The sequence below is a fragment of the Zalophus californianus genome, chromosome 7, assembly GCF_009762305.2.
Source record: "Zalophus californianus isolate mZalCal1 chromosome 7, mZalCal1.pri.v2, whole genome shotgun sequence".
NCBI lineage: Eukaryota > Metazoa > Chordata > Mammalia > Carnivora > Otariidae > Zalophus > Zalophus californianus.
In genome coordinates this window covers 69,972,401-69,990,932 of record NC_045601.1, presented here as the reverse complement: position 1 = coordinate 69,990,932, position 18,532 = coordinate 69,972,401, and the positions used below count along the sequence as shown (strand labels likewise).

The 18,532-nt window shown below is 39.6% G+C and overlaps 1 protein-coding gene across 2 annotated transcripts in view; it reads right to left on the bottom strand.

Annotated features, from left to right (window-relative positions):
* Positions 1–1,132: 1,132 nt before the first annotated feature.
* The window catches only part of RRAGD (Ras related GTP binding D), a 39,679-nt gene continuing 22,279 nt past the window's right edge, over positions 1,133–18,532 (bottom strand). The window contains exons 3-7 of one of the 2 annotated variants that reach the window (XM_027603474.2): positions 17,450–17,649; positions 16,412–16,526; positions 15,292–15,434; positions 10,545–10,693; positions 1,133–4,043 (exon numbers count right to left, since the gene is read on the bottom strand). In XM_027603474.2, the coding sequence (XP_027459275.1) occupies positions 3,892–4,043; positions 10,545–10,693; positions 15,292–15,434; positions 16,412–16,526; positions 17,450–17,649 (759 nt within the window). In that variant the 3' untranslated portion in view covers positions 1,133–3,891. Of the gene's footprint in view, positions 4,044–9,966; positions 10,500–10,544; positions 10,694–15,291; positions 15,435–16,411; positions 16,527–17,449; positions 17,650–18,532 lie in introns of those variants that run through there. The other variant, XM_027603475.2, reaches the window with a different exon arrangement.

Sequence of the window (18,532 nt, the reverse complement as noted above, 5' to 3'; positions counted from 1 at the left end):
TGTCTTACTAGTTATGCGATCTTGACTAAGTTATGTCAACTCTCTACCCTCAGTTGCCTGATCTGTAAAATAGGAATGGTGATAGTACCCAGCTCTTGGTTTTATGAAGATAACTTCCGTAAAAGCACTGAAGAGCCTGAAATATTGTGTGCACTCAATCATTATATATTATCAGTAAGTAATTCTGTCAAAGACATTTTCTTTCTCCTAAACTCAACATTACTACCAATTAAAAATCTTAGAAAAATATTATTTTTGATCAGTCCTTCCAATCAGAAACAGAATTTTGTATATAGGGCCCCTGGGTGGCTCAGTCGTTAAGAGTCTGCCTTCGGCTCAGGTCATGGTCCCAGGATTCTGGGATCGGGCCCGGCTCCCTGCTCAACAGGAAGCCTGCTTCTCCCTCTCCCACTCCCCTTGCCTGTGCTCCTTCTCTCGCTGTGTCTCTCTGTCAAATAAATAAATAAAATCTTAAAAAAAAAGAATTTTGTATATAAAATATAACATCTAAAGCTAATCTTCTCTGGGGACTCTTAGGGATCTGTAAAAGTCATTACAGAGTGGAATCCTACGAAGCAAGTCAGAATCGATAAGGTGGACCATTTGGAAAAGAATTTCCAGATGGCTAGGGATTAGGACCAGAGCAGCAAGAATTAGTATCTGAAGTTTACTGGAAAAAAACGAAAACAAAAACAGTTCTATATTCCAAACAGCCATGTTCCCATAAAAAATGTGGAGAGATAAGGGGGTTTAAAAATATAATAAAAATAAAAGTGCAAATAGAGGGATTTATCCTCATTTCCATAAAATGAAAGCTGGTTAATCAGGACAAACATTTTACTAAAGGGACTTAACAGGACCAAGTGAAGCAATGATGTTCACGTATGGTCAACAACCTCACAAACAGCACGGACCACACTTATGCTTCACCAAAGAGAATTTTCTGTTCCCAGAATGCTTAGTTATGAATATGCTTGAAATAAAACGAGAGCCTTACCAAATCATGAGCATGACACATGCTTTTAAATTGGCAGTTAACATTCTTGAAAGAAATGGTTTAGCAATAATTACAAATTATGTACTGCTTAAAGTAAAACATAATACTATGCTTGATTATAAATTACAACCAGTCTATAGAAGTTAAATGCATACCATACTTTAATAATCAAGACATTTCAGCCATTTTTCTGGAGTATGTCTCAAACAGAGTTAGCATATAACCCGTATATAACAATATTGCTGTGTTTCTAGTCATTTTATATTTAAGGGTCCAAAGTATATTATGCACAAAAGAACAGTGTCCGTGAGCGCCAACCAGTTTTTTTTTTAAATTTATATTCCTTCAAAAACACTCTACCCTGGTCATACACACTCATTTATATCACTAAAAATAACCAAAGATGGTAATTCACAGTCTCACCTCCACATAGAAGTTCTAATTGCCCCAGAAACCTGTAGGTCAAGTTCTCAACCTTTGAAAATGAGCAAACATGTTCCAGAGAAGTCACTGTAGCCATGTATTTGGGCTTTGTATTTATAGCATGAGATTTGAGACCTAAACATGGCCATACACATCGCAGTAAGCTAAGTTCCATATCGAAAATAAAATGCAAAAGGAATAGAAGAGATTCTGTAATTCCAATAGCTCAGACTTAAAAAATTGAACACTTAGACATAACTCCTACATCTGTCTTTAACTAAGAGGTCATTGCCATGCTACAGGTTTGAGGCAATAATCCTAATGTATTAGTGTGTGATCAATCAAAGAGTGCACTTACTACCATGAACTCCAGTCCTATGCCATAGGATTATTTTTGCTTTTCCCCCCAAAAATCATTTGCTCCTGAAGTAATAGACTTTTAAGGCACATTTTAACAAAAACCCATCATATACCCAGCTTAAAAATGGAAACTCCTCCTGGTTACAATAATATATAATATACCTTAGTAATGTGTGATTAACCAGATAGGTAAGCGTCTCTACCTTGAGGATAAAGTCACATTAGAAAAGTGATTCTTTATTTACTAATCAAAAAGAAACATTGCGTAAAAAATATTAGAACATTAAATTTATAAGAATAACCCACCTGTAAAACCTGTTGGCAAAGATCCAAAGATCCAATAGGATACAGGGCTAGAAATTAAGGAAAAGTCTCCTTTGGAACCCTGGGTTCCTACCCACCCAGGTTTCTGAGCAGGAATCATGAGGAAGGGAGTTGGTCGCCTTAATGATTTTTAGAAATTTCCTTCCAAAATGCACAGACCCTTGGGAAGACTCAAACCTTACACCTCAATCAGCTACCATCTTGCATTGCAGTTAGCAACCTCAAAGGAATAGGACTTGGGGAGGGAAGGAGAGAGGATGGAAGGAAGCCACAGATAGAAGCGGGAGAGTTTCAAGGGCAAGTCGCTTTACGAACTTGGTACATTTTGCTAGGACCAGCTTTGATTTCCTTATGAGTCTTTGCTTAAAAATACATAAATCCATAAAATTATTTTCTAATACCCACAAGTAGGCTTTCGGGCACTGACCCTTGGGACGGACACAGAATTACCTAATGGACATAGAATTATCTACCAGGAATGGTTTGGGGTGAAGGGAGATTTGGGGGGTCCCTTAACGTCCTGAAAGTCTGAAGTAAACCTAAGTGGAAGAATTTCTTGGAAACAAACACAGAGCTGACTGTAATGCCCCCTCTGGCCGTCCTCTTTCCGTCGATAGTTAGGGGTTTGCTGCTGGCCCCTGAGCTCTAGTTCAACTCTAAGGTGGGAACGGGCAGAGTCCACAAGGCACACTGTCGTGGATGAGCAGGAGGCTCAGGGCTGACAAATGTGCTCACCAGGATTATGCTCTGTGGTAGAGATCCTCATGAGACATTCCCTGTGCTCATGATCCTAAATAAGCATTTTAAATGTTGCACAACAACAAGCCCACTCCCCAGGGGCCAAACATACAAATTGTATATCTATTTTTAAATCTGTAGGTAACCAATCACCTACATTTGGGAAACCATGTGACCTCTGATGTAACTTCAGCCTGAGTGGCAGGTACAGAACAGCCTCCAGAAACCCTGAAATGCAACATTCCTCTTTCTCTCCAGTGATTGGCACCACTTTGGAAATCTGGTCCCGAAGGTTCTAAAGAACAGAAATGCAGCAAAAAGGAATAACCTCTCTGTATAAAATGATTCTAGAGATGTGTGTTGAGGTAAAGAGCTTTGTAAAAACTGTTGAGTAGGGAAGTCCTGCCACAGCTATAGAAATTTTTAGGTAAGTTTGGTGCTAATGTTATTCTATAAAACTCCCATTTATACCAGTTATAAACAGGAGACAGTTCTTATTGCTCCTGGAGCTTGCTGCCCCAATCTGTTCCAGCTCCACTGAAAAATGATTTTTCTCAACAATTAGTAGCGAAGATTCCCAAATTTATAAAAAAAAAAAAGTCTTTGCCAGTGCATTGCTTTTTGATTTCTGATTGCCATAGAGATCTGAACTACATTACAGTATGCATGTCCTTGACACCAAGTACAGAAAAAAGCTTAGAAAAGTCGTTTTATCAAAGTTCAAAGAAAAAAAACATGAAAAAGAGCAAAATATATACAGTTCCTGGAAGTCCTCACCTAGGAGTTTCTGACTACAGACCATAAAAGTTTACATCTGTGTAACGAAATTACAGTAGATTTTACTTCATTGTTAAAATACAAGTTTTGGCTTCAAAGTGCTCACTTTATTTAAAAAAGAGAAGATCAAGAGGGTTGCAGGGATTTTTTTTTTTTTTTTGTACAACAAATACGTCATGTGTCCCAATCTCCTTTTTCCTCTTCCTTCAGTGCAACACAGCGCAGCGGCCTCGTTGAAAGGTCTGATGCGCAAAGACACTCCTGAAGCCTCACTACAGCAGCACGTTAGGGGTCCCATTGGGGGTGGCTCCTTTTTTCTTCTGCAGCCGATTCTGAACCTTTCGTGATTTCACCATTTTCATCCTCACCTCAAAAACCTCATGGATGGCTTTCCGGAAGCAATGAAAATTATAGTCAATAAGCCCTGGGAAAAAAACAAAATATTTAGACATGTCGCACAGAAATAATCTCCTCTTGGGGCGCCTGGGGGGCTCAGTTGGTTAAGCGTCTGCCTTCGGCTCAGGTCATGATCCCGGGGTCCTGGGATGGAGCCCTGCATCAGGCTCCCTGCTCAGCGGACAGCCTGCTTCTCTCTCCCTCGGTGGCTCCCCCTGCTTGTGTGCTCTCTCTCTCTCTGTCAAATAAATAAATAAAATCTTGAAAGAAGAAAGAAAGAAAGAAAGAAAGAAAGAAAAGAAAGAAAGAGAAAGAAAGAAAGAAAGAAAGAAAGAAAGAAAGAAAGAAAGAAAGAAAGAAAGAAAGAAAGAAAGAAAGAAAGATCTCCTCTTGTCGTGTCTGCTGTGGCCAGGACAAGCAACTGGCGGGGGACAGAAGAGCAGCCTTAACAGAAGGTCCACAGATTTCCCTAGCAGCTCTGCAGCCGGGCTTGAGGCATCGCAGGCGAGGTTCTGTGAATGTACATGTTTTCCTATGGAAAGATTCCAGAGTACAGACCATATTTTCAAAGGTGTCTATGACCTACAACATTGAAGAACCAACTGAAGTGTACAATTTTTTTGACCTATCAGAATTCAAGAGTTCTTATAATTCAGATATATCCTCCATGAAATATTTATAATTTTTCCCCAAAGGGGATTATTAAATTGACTGTGAGTGGAGGCAGACCCTGACTTGAAGTGTGGCTGCGATCTCAAAGCTTCAGTATCCATCATTCAATCGATCAATATTCACTGAATACCTATTATATTTAAGCCACTGTCAGAAGCCCTGGGGAAACAAGTTCCCTGTCCCTGATTTTAGAGTGGTAGCAGTCACCTCAGGTCAACTGCAAGCTCAGAAGTTCAACAACCAATGACATTCTTGGTTTTTCATCTCTAAGTAAATTTTAAAAGCAGAAATAGTAGGGGAAAACCTTTTTGTGTTTTCTGAAATCACTGGTACAAGAATGAAATAAAGGATTAATCCCAAGTCTTGAGTGCATTTTTCAGCACACTAATTTGTAAAAGCGTTGAGAGCAACATCATGTTTATACCACTTAGGATAAGGCAGTTGGTTCGATTTACTATCTTTACATTTATTAAAATAACTAGCCCAACAATTATTTCCATCCACTGAGGTGATACTTCCACAGCCCCAACCAAAATAAAAAAGAATTGGGATCCCAGCCAAGGAGTGAAATTCTTCAAAGCAGTCATATGACTGCAAGGGCCCTGGAGGAAACACCAGCTCAGCGTCCAGAAGCAGGAAACCTTCTGAGTGGCGCCCTCTGCTGCTTCTGAAGCGACAGTGACCACAGTGCAATAAAACCTCTAGGGATCTCAAGACAAGACTACTGGAATGAGGGGGAAAGTAATAAAAAATAAATAAGCCCAGGGGCGCCTGGCTGGCACAGTCGGTAGAGCACGTGACTCCTGATCTCAGTGTTGTGAGTTCGAGCCCCACGTTGGGTGTAGAGATTACTCAAAAATAAAATCTTAAAAAAAAAAAAAGCATCTCTTTTCTGCCTGAGGTTTTCTTTGGTACCAAAGAACTTCCTTGACTGCACATAGGTACCAGGGATATGGGAATGAACGTTCTGAGGGCACCCATCAAACAAAGGGGCATGGAGGAAGGTGGATAAATGTTGCAGTCTCCCATATTCAACTGGGGTGATTCTGAGTTTGTTCCACACAGCTTCTCAGAGGCTCTCTTATTGGGAGTGAACATAAAGCTGCTCATTGACACCACTGTGGGTAGCTTTCCTACCTGCCTTGTCTCATTTCCCTACTTCCTCATTTTTATTTCTTGGGACCATCTTCCAAATAAAGCATGTAATTAAAAGAAAATAAACAAGGAGCAAAGAAATGATTTTATTTAGTGGGAATTGGGATAGGACATGTGAGAACAACCTAAAAATCCTTTGCCTATATAGGCAACCAACTGCCTTGGGAAGAAAGCTTAGCTAGAAAAACTTTGGCTCAGTGAGAATTCAACTTGCAGAAATATTCTGTTGATAGTTCCTGACAAATCTTAACTTTTTAATCTTCGCAATTTAAAATGTAACAGTATCGGAGCACCTGGGTGGCTCAGTCGGTCAAGCATCTGCTTTTGGCCCGGGGTCCTGGGATCGAGTCCCGCATCCATCGGGCTCCCTGTTCGGCGGGGAGCCTGCTTCCCCCTCCTCCCTCTGTCTGCTGCTTCCCCCTCCTCCCTCTGTCTGCTGCTTCCCCCTCCTCCCTCTGTCTGTTGCTTCCCCCTGCTTGTGCTCTCTCTCTCTCTCTCTAATAAATAAATACAATCTTTAAAAAAATAAATAAAATGTAACAGTATCTTATTGCATTTGGAGTTTTAATAGTAAAAATTCACAACTGAGGTTTTTAAAGGAAGTAAGCATTCATACCAAGTATCTGCTATTTCTTTCAACCTTTTCACTGAAGGCAGTTGAAACTACAAGAACAGAGACACGAACAGAACAAACACATCTTCACCACCATAAACGGTTACATGATGGTTCCACATCCTTCTCTGCTTCAGTGGTTCTCAACCCTAGACGCACCTTAAAAACATCCAGAGAACTTTAAAAATTTTAACAAACCCTAGGCCCCTCTCCCAGGAATTCTATTCTAATTGTTTAGAGGAGGGCCCAGAGGTCCGTATTTTTTAACTGCCTCCCTTCCCAAGGTGCCTATAACATGCAGCCAAGGCTGAAAACTCCACATCTGCTTTTGATCCTCTCCTTTCTGCCAAAGTAGTCACAGAGATCATTCACAAAAACTCAGATGGAAACCCAGCATGAGGAAAAGCTAATCAACCAGTGTTGGTATCAGCGCCACGTGACTCTACAACACTTGAGATTAAAACAAGAAAAACAGGGGCGCCTGGCTAGCTCAGTCGGTAGAGCATGTGACCCTTGATCTTGGGGTTGGAAGTTTGAGCCCCATGCTGGGTACAGAGATTACTTAAAAATAAAAGTCTTTAAAGAAGAAAAAGTAAAGCAACAAAACCAAGCTACTCGATGCATTTATAAGCATTAAGTTCTTTTTAAAGACAACTACCTGACCCCCAGGGTGACCCACTCATCTCATTTTCCTGGAGCATTCCCAGTATCAGCTCTGAAGGTCTCCTGCCTTTGAATCCCTTCCATCCCAGGCAAACGGAGCTAATCACTCCAAAGAGCACATGAGCTTAACATGATGGGGTTAAACCTGTCTGCCATTTCCTAGTTATAACGTTAAAACTACTACCTGGGTTTCTAGCTAGTTTAATAAAGTCTACCAAATCTGCCTATCCTCAGAAATGACCCCACCTAGGTGGCTTAGCAGTAACTTACAAAGATCCACATAATAAACTCCTGCTTAAATTTACTTGCACAACCATAGATGGATGTTAAAATTAGTGGGCAAAGGTGAGGAGGAAGAGGATTTACATAGTTTGAAAGTATTTATTAACTACAAAGGGAAAGACAGGAACTTTCCAGTGGAAAAACCTGACAGACATCACCTTAACTAAATCAAGGTCAGCATCACCAGTAGTAATAACACTTACCAACAGCATGAACCACTTGATGTGATGCACTAAGAAGGACACATTCTCGTCAAAGTGCATAATCTTGTTCCAACTGTGTGGAAACAGCAGACAAACCCTATTTGAGGGACATTCTACAAAACAATTGATCAGTACTCGTCAGAAGTGTCAAGGTCATGGAAGATAAAGAACTATCACAGATTGGAGGACACTAGGAGGAAGAGTGACCAAGTCAACTGGGGATCCTGAAACACAAAAGGGTGTTTTTGGAAAAATGGTGAAATCTAAATAAGGTTTATGGTTTCTTAATGTATACTAATTAATTTATTAATGCTATTAATTAGTATTATACCAATGGTGATTCCCAATTTTGCATTACTATAGTATGTTAACATTTGGGAAAGTGGACGAGGAATATGTGTAAACTACGTACTCTTTTTGCAACGTTTCTGTTCAGTCTAAAATCAGTTCAAAATAAACAAGCTCTCCAGGTTGATGCTAATGTTCCCTAAATTTTAGGACCTGCCACTAACCTAGATGGTTTGGGGGCTCTAGTTGTACTATTTGCATTTTATTTTACTTAGCTTCCAAAATCAACGTGAAATATTAATCAACAAATATAAATTCTGGAAATATCTTTAACCAAGGAAATATATGTATAATGGTTTAAAACACAATACACACAACTGATTCTATGTAGGGACAAGCCCAGGAGTCTTAGCTCTGTCTGCCATACACTGGTGGCAGGACTTTGAGAGAAACTCACTTATAGTTCCAGGTCTGGGTAAAATCATCTATAATTGAGAGAATGAAACAAGGTATGGTCTTGTCAAAATTCCATGAGCCTATTATATAACCTGTTCTTACTTTCAGCAAGATGAAACTAAGGAGTAAAAGATTAACACCACTTAATTACAAGTTTTGAAGGCCAAGAACACAAAAGGGAATTTGGTTGATAACAGTCAGTAAATATAGGAAAAATATACAACTTCACCAAGAAGGAAGAAAATGTAAATTCAAATGATACTAGTTTTTAATAAATAATTTTTTAGTGCTAATACCGAATATTGATAGGAATACAGCAAAATGGACACACTTATATTCTCTTAGTAGCATAAACCCATAACATCTTTTGGAAGGACATTTTGGTAACATGTATTAGAAGCCACCAAAACATGCCTACCCTGCCCTTGGATCTAAGTAATTCCATTTGTTGAAGTTTCTCCTGAGGAAATAACCAAAATGTATACAAATATACAGTGCAAAGAGGGTCATTACAGATTATTTACAACATTAAAATCTAGAAACTATAAATTTTTAACAATAAAAGAAACTAACATAATCATTAAAATGATGTGGTAAAAACAGGCTTAGTGAATTAGAAAGATGTCTGTAATTACCTCACTGTAATCAGCGATGGTTATGAAGTAATACTTAATCACACCATCACATATAGTTAGAGACATAGCTACAGATGAAAAAGTCTGAAAAGTTATAAAGAAAATGTCGAGAGTGATTTCTGAGTGAGAAGTTGTCGATAATTATTTTTTGCTTATTTGTTACTCCTAAATTTTTTTTTTTAAAGATTTTATTTACTTGACAGAGAGAGACACAGCGAGAGAGGGAACACAAGCAGGGGGAGCGGGAGAGGGAGAAGCAGGCTTCCTGCTGAGCAGGGAGCCCGATGTGGGACTCGATCCCAGGACCCTGGGATCTTGACCCGAGCCAAAGGCAGACGCTTAATGACTGAGCCACCCAGGCGCCCCATGTTACTTCTAAATTTTCTAAGTGAATCTGTTGCTTTTGTAATAAAAAGAAACAATAAAAATGTAAATTATGTTTTCATGCTCAATGACTTAGGAAAATTTTCATGATATAAATGAGTGAAAATAACAGATGTAAAACCAGATAGACAGTATGGCCCCCTCTTGTTGGCAGGGATGAGAGGGGAAGGAGGCAAGATGCGGGGAGGAAAGAAGGGAGAAAGAAAATCTCAGAAATGTAACACAGAATTTAGCTCTAGATGGCAAAATTGAGTGGTTTTATTTTGTTATTTATACTTCCCCAGATTTTCAAAGTATTTTTATAACGAACATGTGTGCTTATAAGGGAGGAAAAAAGGCTATTTTAGTAAATGTTACTATTGGCACTCTGTTGGGAATTTTTTTACCCCCCAAATTGGTAAATCATGCCCTAGTTGCTAGCAAAAATCCCTAGCATGTCAGTAAGCTGTTTTAAATAGTAGTTTAAATTCCCAGTTTAAACAGTAGGGGGAAAATGAGTATCTCTTTGAGGTTAGTTGATTTTGTTTTATTTATATTTACTTATTTATTTTATATTTATATATATTTATATATTATACATTTATATTATGTCACATTTATCATTTATTTATATATCTTTTGTCTTTGTTTCACTTATCAGTGACCTTATTACGTATATTCATGTCTTCCCTTTTCAGAATCAGGATGCCATCCCTGCGTTTTGAGGACTAAAGAATGTATAAAGGCTGAACAGAAGTTAAATACGTCTCGCTTTAATGTTGTACAAGTCCCCTCCTTTACACAGGGATCTCAAGTGGTCCCACGGTCCCTAAGACCTTCTAGAGGAGTGGGCCAGGAGGGAGGCCTTGGCCCTCACCGCAGGCTGCTGGGCCGTCCCTGGCAAGAGATGTTAGAGCCTGTTAACAAGGCTTCAACCAGCTTCACTCCAGGAAAAGCCAGAACCCCTGGGAGGACTGTCTGGTGCCCCTTCTACCTCATAGCACTGCATCACCAGAGAGCAGGCTGGTTCCTGGATCCTGAGAGCCTGGCAGCCATGGGGAGGAGCCAAGGTGACCTGTGACTCAAGCCTGGAAGCTTCAGGAGGCATGCTGCTGATCACCCACATTCAACAAGCAGTAGAAGCAGTTATCAGTCTGAAATGAAACATTTCATTTAAAATCACACACACACAAAATTACCTTTTCTTTCAAAGCTTTCCTCTCTGACAAAGCAGACAAGAGCCAGGAACTTTGTCACCTCTTTTAGATAAAGAACTGTGGTATTGTTCAGCTTTATAATGGCTGTGGATTCCTTGTCATACGGGGTTCCTGCTCCATCTTCTTTGAGACTACATGGGGACAGAAACCAGAACATGTGTGACCATTGAGAAGAAACTACAAAGTGTAACCCAGCGACAGAGACCAGCTCTAATACACAGACTGATGATCATAATGAGAAGTTGTTTACAATTACAGGGCCTTTCAACGAAAGTCTTTGAAACACAAAATCACAAGAATATACATGGTGTATGACAGTCCCTTCCTACGGACACAATGAGTGGCTGTTGGGGCAGGGAGGCATCTCTCCAGGCACCTGAGGAACACAGGTGAGGGATGGAGGTTAGCCATTCTTCCCTCCATAGCCCATAAGGGCTTCTTCTTTTTTCCTGTCGGAATAACCAGGCTGTCAAAAGCATGGTCTGATGAAGACCGAGGAGAGCCGAATGACTCTTCCAAATTACAGAAGCCTAAGGAGACATGACAGCCAAACACTGGCCTAGATCCTGGATCAGGGATAAAAGATAGAATTGGGACCATTGGTAAGATTTGAATATGGACAATATATTAGATAGTGCATGACTGTAGCCATGCTAAATATGCTTAATTTAGTAAACAGTGGTCCTGTAAGAGAATGTTTTTTTTAAAGAGATAGATACTCAAGTAGCTAGGATCAAAGAATCATGATGTCTTCAATTCACTCTCCAGTGGTTTGGCAAAAACAAACCACAAAATGTATTAGAAAAAGAGAGAGCAAATATGGCAAATTGGTAAAAATGGGTGGATCCCAGTGAAGGGTATCATATAGGAGTTCACTGGACTATCCTTGCACATTTTCTGTAGGTTTTAAATTTTTTCAAAATTAAACACTAAATAAATACACTGGTCTATTTAAGAAAAGGTGTGGCCTGCAGACACAGATGACTTGGATTTGAACCCCAGCTCACTTATTTTGTGAACTGGAGCAAGGTAACTTCTTTGAGCCTCAATTCCCTTATCTGTATACTAATAGTAATTACCTCGAAGTTTCCCAATGCAATGAAATAATAGACATTTAGCACTGAGCATAGTGCTCAGACCATGTAAAATGCACAGTAAATGTTAACCATGATGATGATGATGATAATGAATGATGCCCTTTAATGATCAAAACTGGACCCTCCGAAGACACTGATGTAATCAGAGGTATGTGTCCTCTCCTCATAGGCAAAGGAGCACTTTTCTTCACCTTTTCCCCTTATCTGAAACTGTATGTGTGTGTGTATTTTTACTTCCCAAATTAATGAATAATTGACCAGAAATTTGACTTAATTGGAATTGTGCTAGACCTTATTAATACAACATAGTAACACGACTGGTGCTAAGCCTGATCCCTTTGCAGAATAAGAGCCAACATTTACAATGTGACAGGCACCATTCTTAGTTTTTATCATGAATTATCTATGGTCTGGCCTAAGAATCCTCTAAGCTGGGTATTGAGGAACTGAGGCTAGGGGAAATAGGATAATTTGGTCAAAGCTGATGATGGGGGTAGAGCCAGGACCTCAAACTAATCTAATTTCAGTTAATGCTTTTAGCCTCATAGATATCATAAGGAGGTAGGGTGACAAACCAGATTAAATGAAAAGCCTGAATTGTAGAGTATTTCAAAGGAAATGTAAGTCTTCGTTTTGGGAATATTTTAAACTGGCACATACATGGCTACTTAAAAGTAAATTGGGGAAGAAAGCGGTTTTTTTGTTTGTTTTTAAAGATTTTATTTCTATGACAGAGAGAGACAATGAGAGAGGGAACTCGAGCAGGGGGAGTAGAAGAGGGAGGAGCAGGGGGAGTGGGAGAGGGAGAAGCAGGCTTCCCGCTGAGCAGGACGCCTGATGCGGATGTGGGGCTCCAACCCAGGACCCTGGGATCATGACCTGAGCCAAAGGCAGGCCCTTAACGACTGAGCCACCCAGGCGCCCAGGGAAGAAAATTTTTTAAAAAAAGGATTCAACTCACTGTGACCTACCAAAACATTAAAGAAAAATCTTTAAGAAGTGTTGGATCTCAGATGCTAAAGATGCTTTATCAGAATTCTTAACTTCCTTTGTACTATTTTTAGCTGCTGTTTTTCTAGATTGAATTTCTCTTGCTAATAAGTAATGTTCTGAGAACAATAAACTGAAACATTTGAGTTTTTTACCCAATGAAGAAAATTTACTAACAGTACTTAATAACACGAAAATTCTTAGATGATAATGTTAAATGCATAAAGCAGGATATATATAAAATTATATATACAAAGTGATCACATTATCCTAAAAATTACACAGAGAAATAAGAATAAAACACATTAGGGGCGCCTGGGTGGCTCAGTCAGTTAAGCATCTGCCTTCAGCTCAGGTCACGATCCCAGCGTCCTGGGATCAAGCCCCAAGTCCAGCTCCTTGCTCAGTGGGGAGTCTGCTTCTCCCTGTGTCCCTCCCCCCTCCCACTCATGCTCTCTCTCAAATAAATAAATGAAATCTTTAAAAAAAAGAATAAAACACAATAAAATGGTAATAGTGACTGCCTCTAGGTGAAGACATTATGGGCTATTTTAATTTTATTCTTTATGCTTTTACATATTTTCTGCAATGAGCATGGATTGCATTCATCTTCAGAAAAAAGTACACATTAAACAAATTGGAAAAACCATAAAGACCAAAAAAATTACAAGTAAACACTGGTGACGGATTACAACTGCAACAACTATGTGCTACTCCTCAAGTCTGCGTTCACAAAGCGGTAAGAACACAGGCAGCTGCAATATATTTAAATCGTGTGTGTGTGTGTGTGTGTGTGTGTGTGTGTGTGTGTGTGTGTGTGTGTGTGTGTGCGCGCGCGCGCGCGCGTGTGTGCGCTTGGAGAGCAGACGTTCAGCAGATTCCGGGGCAGACTGACGGAGGCGCGGGGTCACCTGCCTCGGGCCCTGCTGGTCTCCACGGAGCAGCTGGGACCTGGCAACAAGCCTGTTTCCTCCGCCGCTGCCAGTTAGCTGGGCTGGCTCCTTGTGGCTCCAGCAAACACTGAGGAAACTCCAGGGCCCAAGCCCAATTGGCGACCCAGACTGGTTCTTACTGCACCTGATGGGTTCTCAGGAGCACTGCATTCCCGCACAGAAAAACAATCTGACTCCTCCTGCTACCGCCCTCCTCATGTTTGTTTTAGCTGGGTAAGAGGAACTCTGATTAACATCATTTACATGAACAGTTTACCACTTACATCTAATTACCATATGGCACAATAATGATTACGCATATCATTAAATAGGTGCCAGATTAATTGTGTTTATTGTATTTGATTACCACAGCAATCTAGACTGTAATCAGGATACATTCAGTTTCCATGACTATTTCAAGGTCAATCCACTTAGAGTTTAAAAACAATAGAATGCTATAGAGCAGTAATCTTGGAAAACAAGGTCTATTTCTGAAGCCAGATGGCAGTGTTTAATAATACTAAGAAGGCAGTAATCTTGGGGAATAAGGTTTGTTCCTAAAACCAGATGGCAACGTTTAATAATAACAATAAATAATAATAATAATAATAATAATAATAATAATGGCAGCTACATTTATCCAGGGCCTACCAGGTGAAGCCTAACGATATGTCATCCTCACTACAGACTTATAGTATCACTTTCCCTATTTCATAATGGAAGGGACCCTGCGTGCTTGTGTGTATAGCAGAAAGAATCTCAACTGAGGGGGCAAAGGATTTTCAGACAGAGGAAGAGAGAAATGGAGAGACTGGGAACCTCACCGAAGTTGACAGAGGAGGCTGTGTGAGGCAGGTTACAGCTGGTGAGTAAAGGGGAAGATGAACAAGAGCCTTACCCATCAATGATTGGATAAACATGTAAGATCCAATATAAATCGACAGCGACAACTTGATCTTAATAAGACAAACTAGTTCATATCCATTTACTCTATATGACACCCATTCAGGAAATTTAAAATTATGTGGAATTGTTTCTATGTTCAGTACAATTAATTTTCTCCACTCCTTGTTTATTTTATAATATTGTAAGTGTATAGGAGGTTCTGTTTCCCAAGACTCTAAGACTATGATAATAAACAGGTAATGTTTGCTTAGTTTTGTAATTCTCTGCTGCTCATAAAAGAAGACAAATCCGGCAGTTATTTCCTATAATGAAGAAAGTAATAGAACTGTTGTTAATATGCGATATGTATTTAGAGTTCGAGGATCCTATTAGTCTCTCCCAAGTGTGTATGACGTTATGATATGATGACAGATTTTTCAGTAGAAAAACCAGGAATCAGATTTGAGTTCAAATTCCAGTTCTATCCTTTATTGACAGTGTGAGCAGGGGTTAGAAATCTAACCACTCTGAACCTCAGTTTCCCCATCTGTGAAATGGGGATAATAATTCCCACCTCATGGAACAGCAGGGAATTAAATGATATAATGTATGCAATACGCTTATTAGCAAAATGTCAGGCATTTAATCAATTATTTTTGGTTGTTATTGCATGCTAAGTGGTATATTTATTTACAGATCTCAGTCATTTAAAACAAAAGTATTAAAATCAAATAAGTAAATGCAAATGTTACAAAGGTTATGAAAGGTTTCATTTTCTAATCTGAAGTATGGCTTATTTGTACCCTTTAAGAATATTTTACTTACCCATAAATACAAGAGATGTCAATAACCACATCGATCATATCACAGCAGAGCTCATAGGTTTGCATATCCACTGGGGTACTATCAGTTGCAATATAAATTTTACTGACCACATCAAAGAGAAATGCCTTTTCAATTCCAGAATTCTGAAACAAAAAGAAGATGCTATCTTAAAGGGACACTGATTTTAGAACATATCATCACTGTATAAAAAAATTACATGCCATCCTCAATGTAAAATATGAATGAACAAAAATTAATTTACTAAAAGTTTTGTTCTATTTTATTACAATTTAAACCTCACATAAACCTTTATAATGGATTTGCATAAGAAATGGAAAATTCTTATTTTTCATAAATTATTTACTGTAGGTAAACAAATTGGGCAGTGTTTCCTGGCTTTTAGAGATGTACCTGCAGTTAGGGAAAGGCAAGTAAAAACACTAATTTTACTGACTGTAAATTTTAAAATAAAATAAATTTAGGGACACCTGGGTGGCTCAGCTGGTTAGTGTCTACCTTCAGCTCAGGTCATGATCCCAGGTTCCTCACGGCAGGCTCCCTGCTCAGCAGGGAGTCTGCTTCTCCCTCTCCCTCTGCCTGCCACTCCCCCTGCTTGTCCTCTCTCTCTCTCTGTCAAATAAATAAAATCTTAAATAAATAAATAAAATCTAACCCAAACTATGGAGTGACAGAGTAAATATGAGTAGAACCAACAAGTCTGACTCGAGTCAGCAGCAGAGCTTGCCTAGACCTGACAGTTTATAGGATTCATTCAGACAGCACATCATCCACAGTGCTAAACAGATAGAAAATACTCAATGGTTATATCTTAGCGCCACAACCACCCTTAAGCTTCCTGCATCTCGTAGGGCTCTATCAACATTGAATGATTGCCTATAACTTTAACAAACATTCTAATTATACCAGGACAGTACAGGAATGCTTTGGGGAGTGAAATGTTAAAGAACATAAAACAGCACGTAGGAGCAATCTTCCAGAGTAATCGCTTTAGTGACCTTGCAATGCCGTAAGCGCAAGCAGAAATAAGACTGTTTTCACACTTGCAATGTTATTCTAAAATTCTGCAAATGATTCTAACGGGAGAAAAGTATTTACTTACTGAGATAAAGATGTTTAGCAAATTCTCCAGGGTGGGGAGTTGTGGAATCAGTTTCTGAACCACTTTGCTAAAAGCTTCAAATATTGAATGATCATATATGCTCGTCAAATAGAAGCTGAAAGAGAAAACAGTATTTCGTCACATTTTCCTTCTGACTGGGGAACAGACTGCTTAGGCTGTCACAACACGGTGCCCGGCCATGTGTACCTACAGTCCCTACGCACGCATTCTAGCCCCCTTCGGAACTTAAAATGACCTCAGCAAAAAATGAACATGTCTTAACAAGCCATTCCTCCCCAGCTCCCAAAAAGCCAGAATTGTGCCCATTCTCATCTGCTGACTGGCTGGACTGGAAAGCTTAAAAATACAGTGGTATGTGCCCATACAAGCTTCCTTACATTCTGCAGAAGAATCCCCACCAGGTCATCTCTACACACTCCTGTTAGGTTAGTAATGGCTATGTTACTGATATTGAAGCGTCTAAGATCTTCATTTTCCAATTTGCAAATCGAATGATGCATACACTTCCCCATAAAAAACTAACAGAGGGGCGCCTGGCTGGCTTAGTCAGTGGAGCATGTGACTCTTGATCTTGGGGTTGTAAGTTCAAGCCCCATGTTGGGTGTAGAGATTACCTAAAGATAAAATCTTAAAAAGAAAAAACAACTGACAGAGAAGTGGTTTTCCTCTGTATTTTTATTTGAATTATCTTCAGAGTTCTCTTTTACTTGTGACTATAAATACTATCATATTTATCAAGAATTGTAAACTTCAGCATTGATTAACTTCCTGAATTATGTTCCTGAGTTTTATGTTTTTCCTATGTGGGGAAAACATTAGCTTTGACCATTTGTTTAAAAAACAAAAACAAAAATTAGAATTAGCACATGCAAAGCTTGCTTTTCCCAAATCCTGTCCCAATGTGTACGGCACAAATAGGGTAAACAGGTGAACACCAAACCATTCGTGCTGACTTTGGACTCCACACCTGCTTTTTTCCGTTGATTACTGTGATCCCGGAAGGGTTTCTGTTCTCACCTGAGGTGAATTTTTTCTAATCCAGCATCTGCAAGGTCATCGTTTGCCCTCTGATGAATATCTCTTTGGGTTTCAATTTTGTGGTCATCTGACAGACCATCCACTTTATGAATAAACACCTCGAAGTTGATGTCAGTGTTCACTTTGTAAGCCCTGGTCACGGTGAGGTGGAGCCTGGCCAAGGCTTCCATGTAGTCGTCCTGGGAACAAAGGCACACTCCTGTCAGGGGAGGCCAAACCCTTCTATGCTGCCTTCCAGAGACACTCTTTTTTTCCCCAGTTTTATTGAGGTATGATCAACAAATAAACACTGTGTACATTTAAGGTGTACAATATGATGTTTTGATATACATATACATCATGAAATGATCTTCCCAATCGAGTTAATTAATCTACCCCCCATCACCTTACTTCAGAGTTACCTTTTTTTTCTTTCATATACACTCCTAATTTGGAAACCATGTGGGTACAATCCTCCAAAATATTTTGCAAAAGCCCAAATAAAAGCTGGTTTCATGGAATTCAAGTTGGAAAACTGAAGTTTCATGAACAAAGAGATGAAAAAGAAAGGCAGGAAAAACACAGCTCTAGGCAGTCATGATGTAGCCTGATGACAGTCAGTAAGATCAGCATGGCAGTTTTATGAATTCAAAATGACCCCATACCACCTAGAACCTTCCCTGGGATACTATTCTTCCCAGATTTTTGAGTCCCCGGGTGAACGGTGATAAACAGTTAGAGATGGAAATGTGATATGGGTCGCTGGGAGGATGGGGAAGGAGCCAGGAGGAAAGATAAGAGCACTGGTCTAGAGCAGAGGTCAGCAAACCATGGCCCAAGGACCAAACTGGATCCACTCTGTGTTGCTTATAAGTAAAGTTTTATTGGAACACAGCCATACTCATCTATTTACATATTGTCTATGGCTGCTTTTCTGGTGCAGTGGCAGAGTTGAGGGGTGTTCCTCTCTGGAAACTCCTCGGAGATGGTACAGACAGCCTGCAAAGCTTAAAATACTTACCAACTAGCCCTCTACAGAAACAGTTTGCTGACCTCTGATCTAGAGTAACTGACCCAAATAAT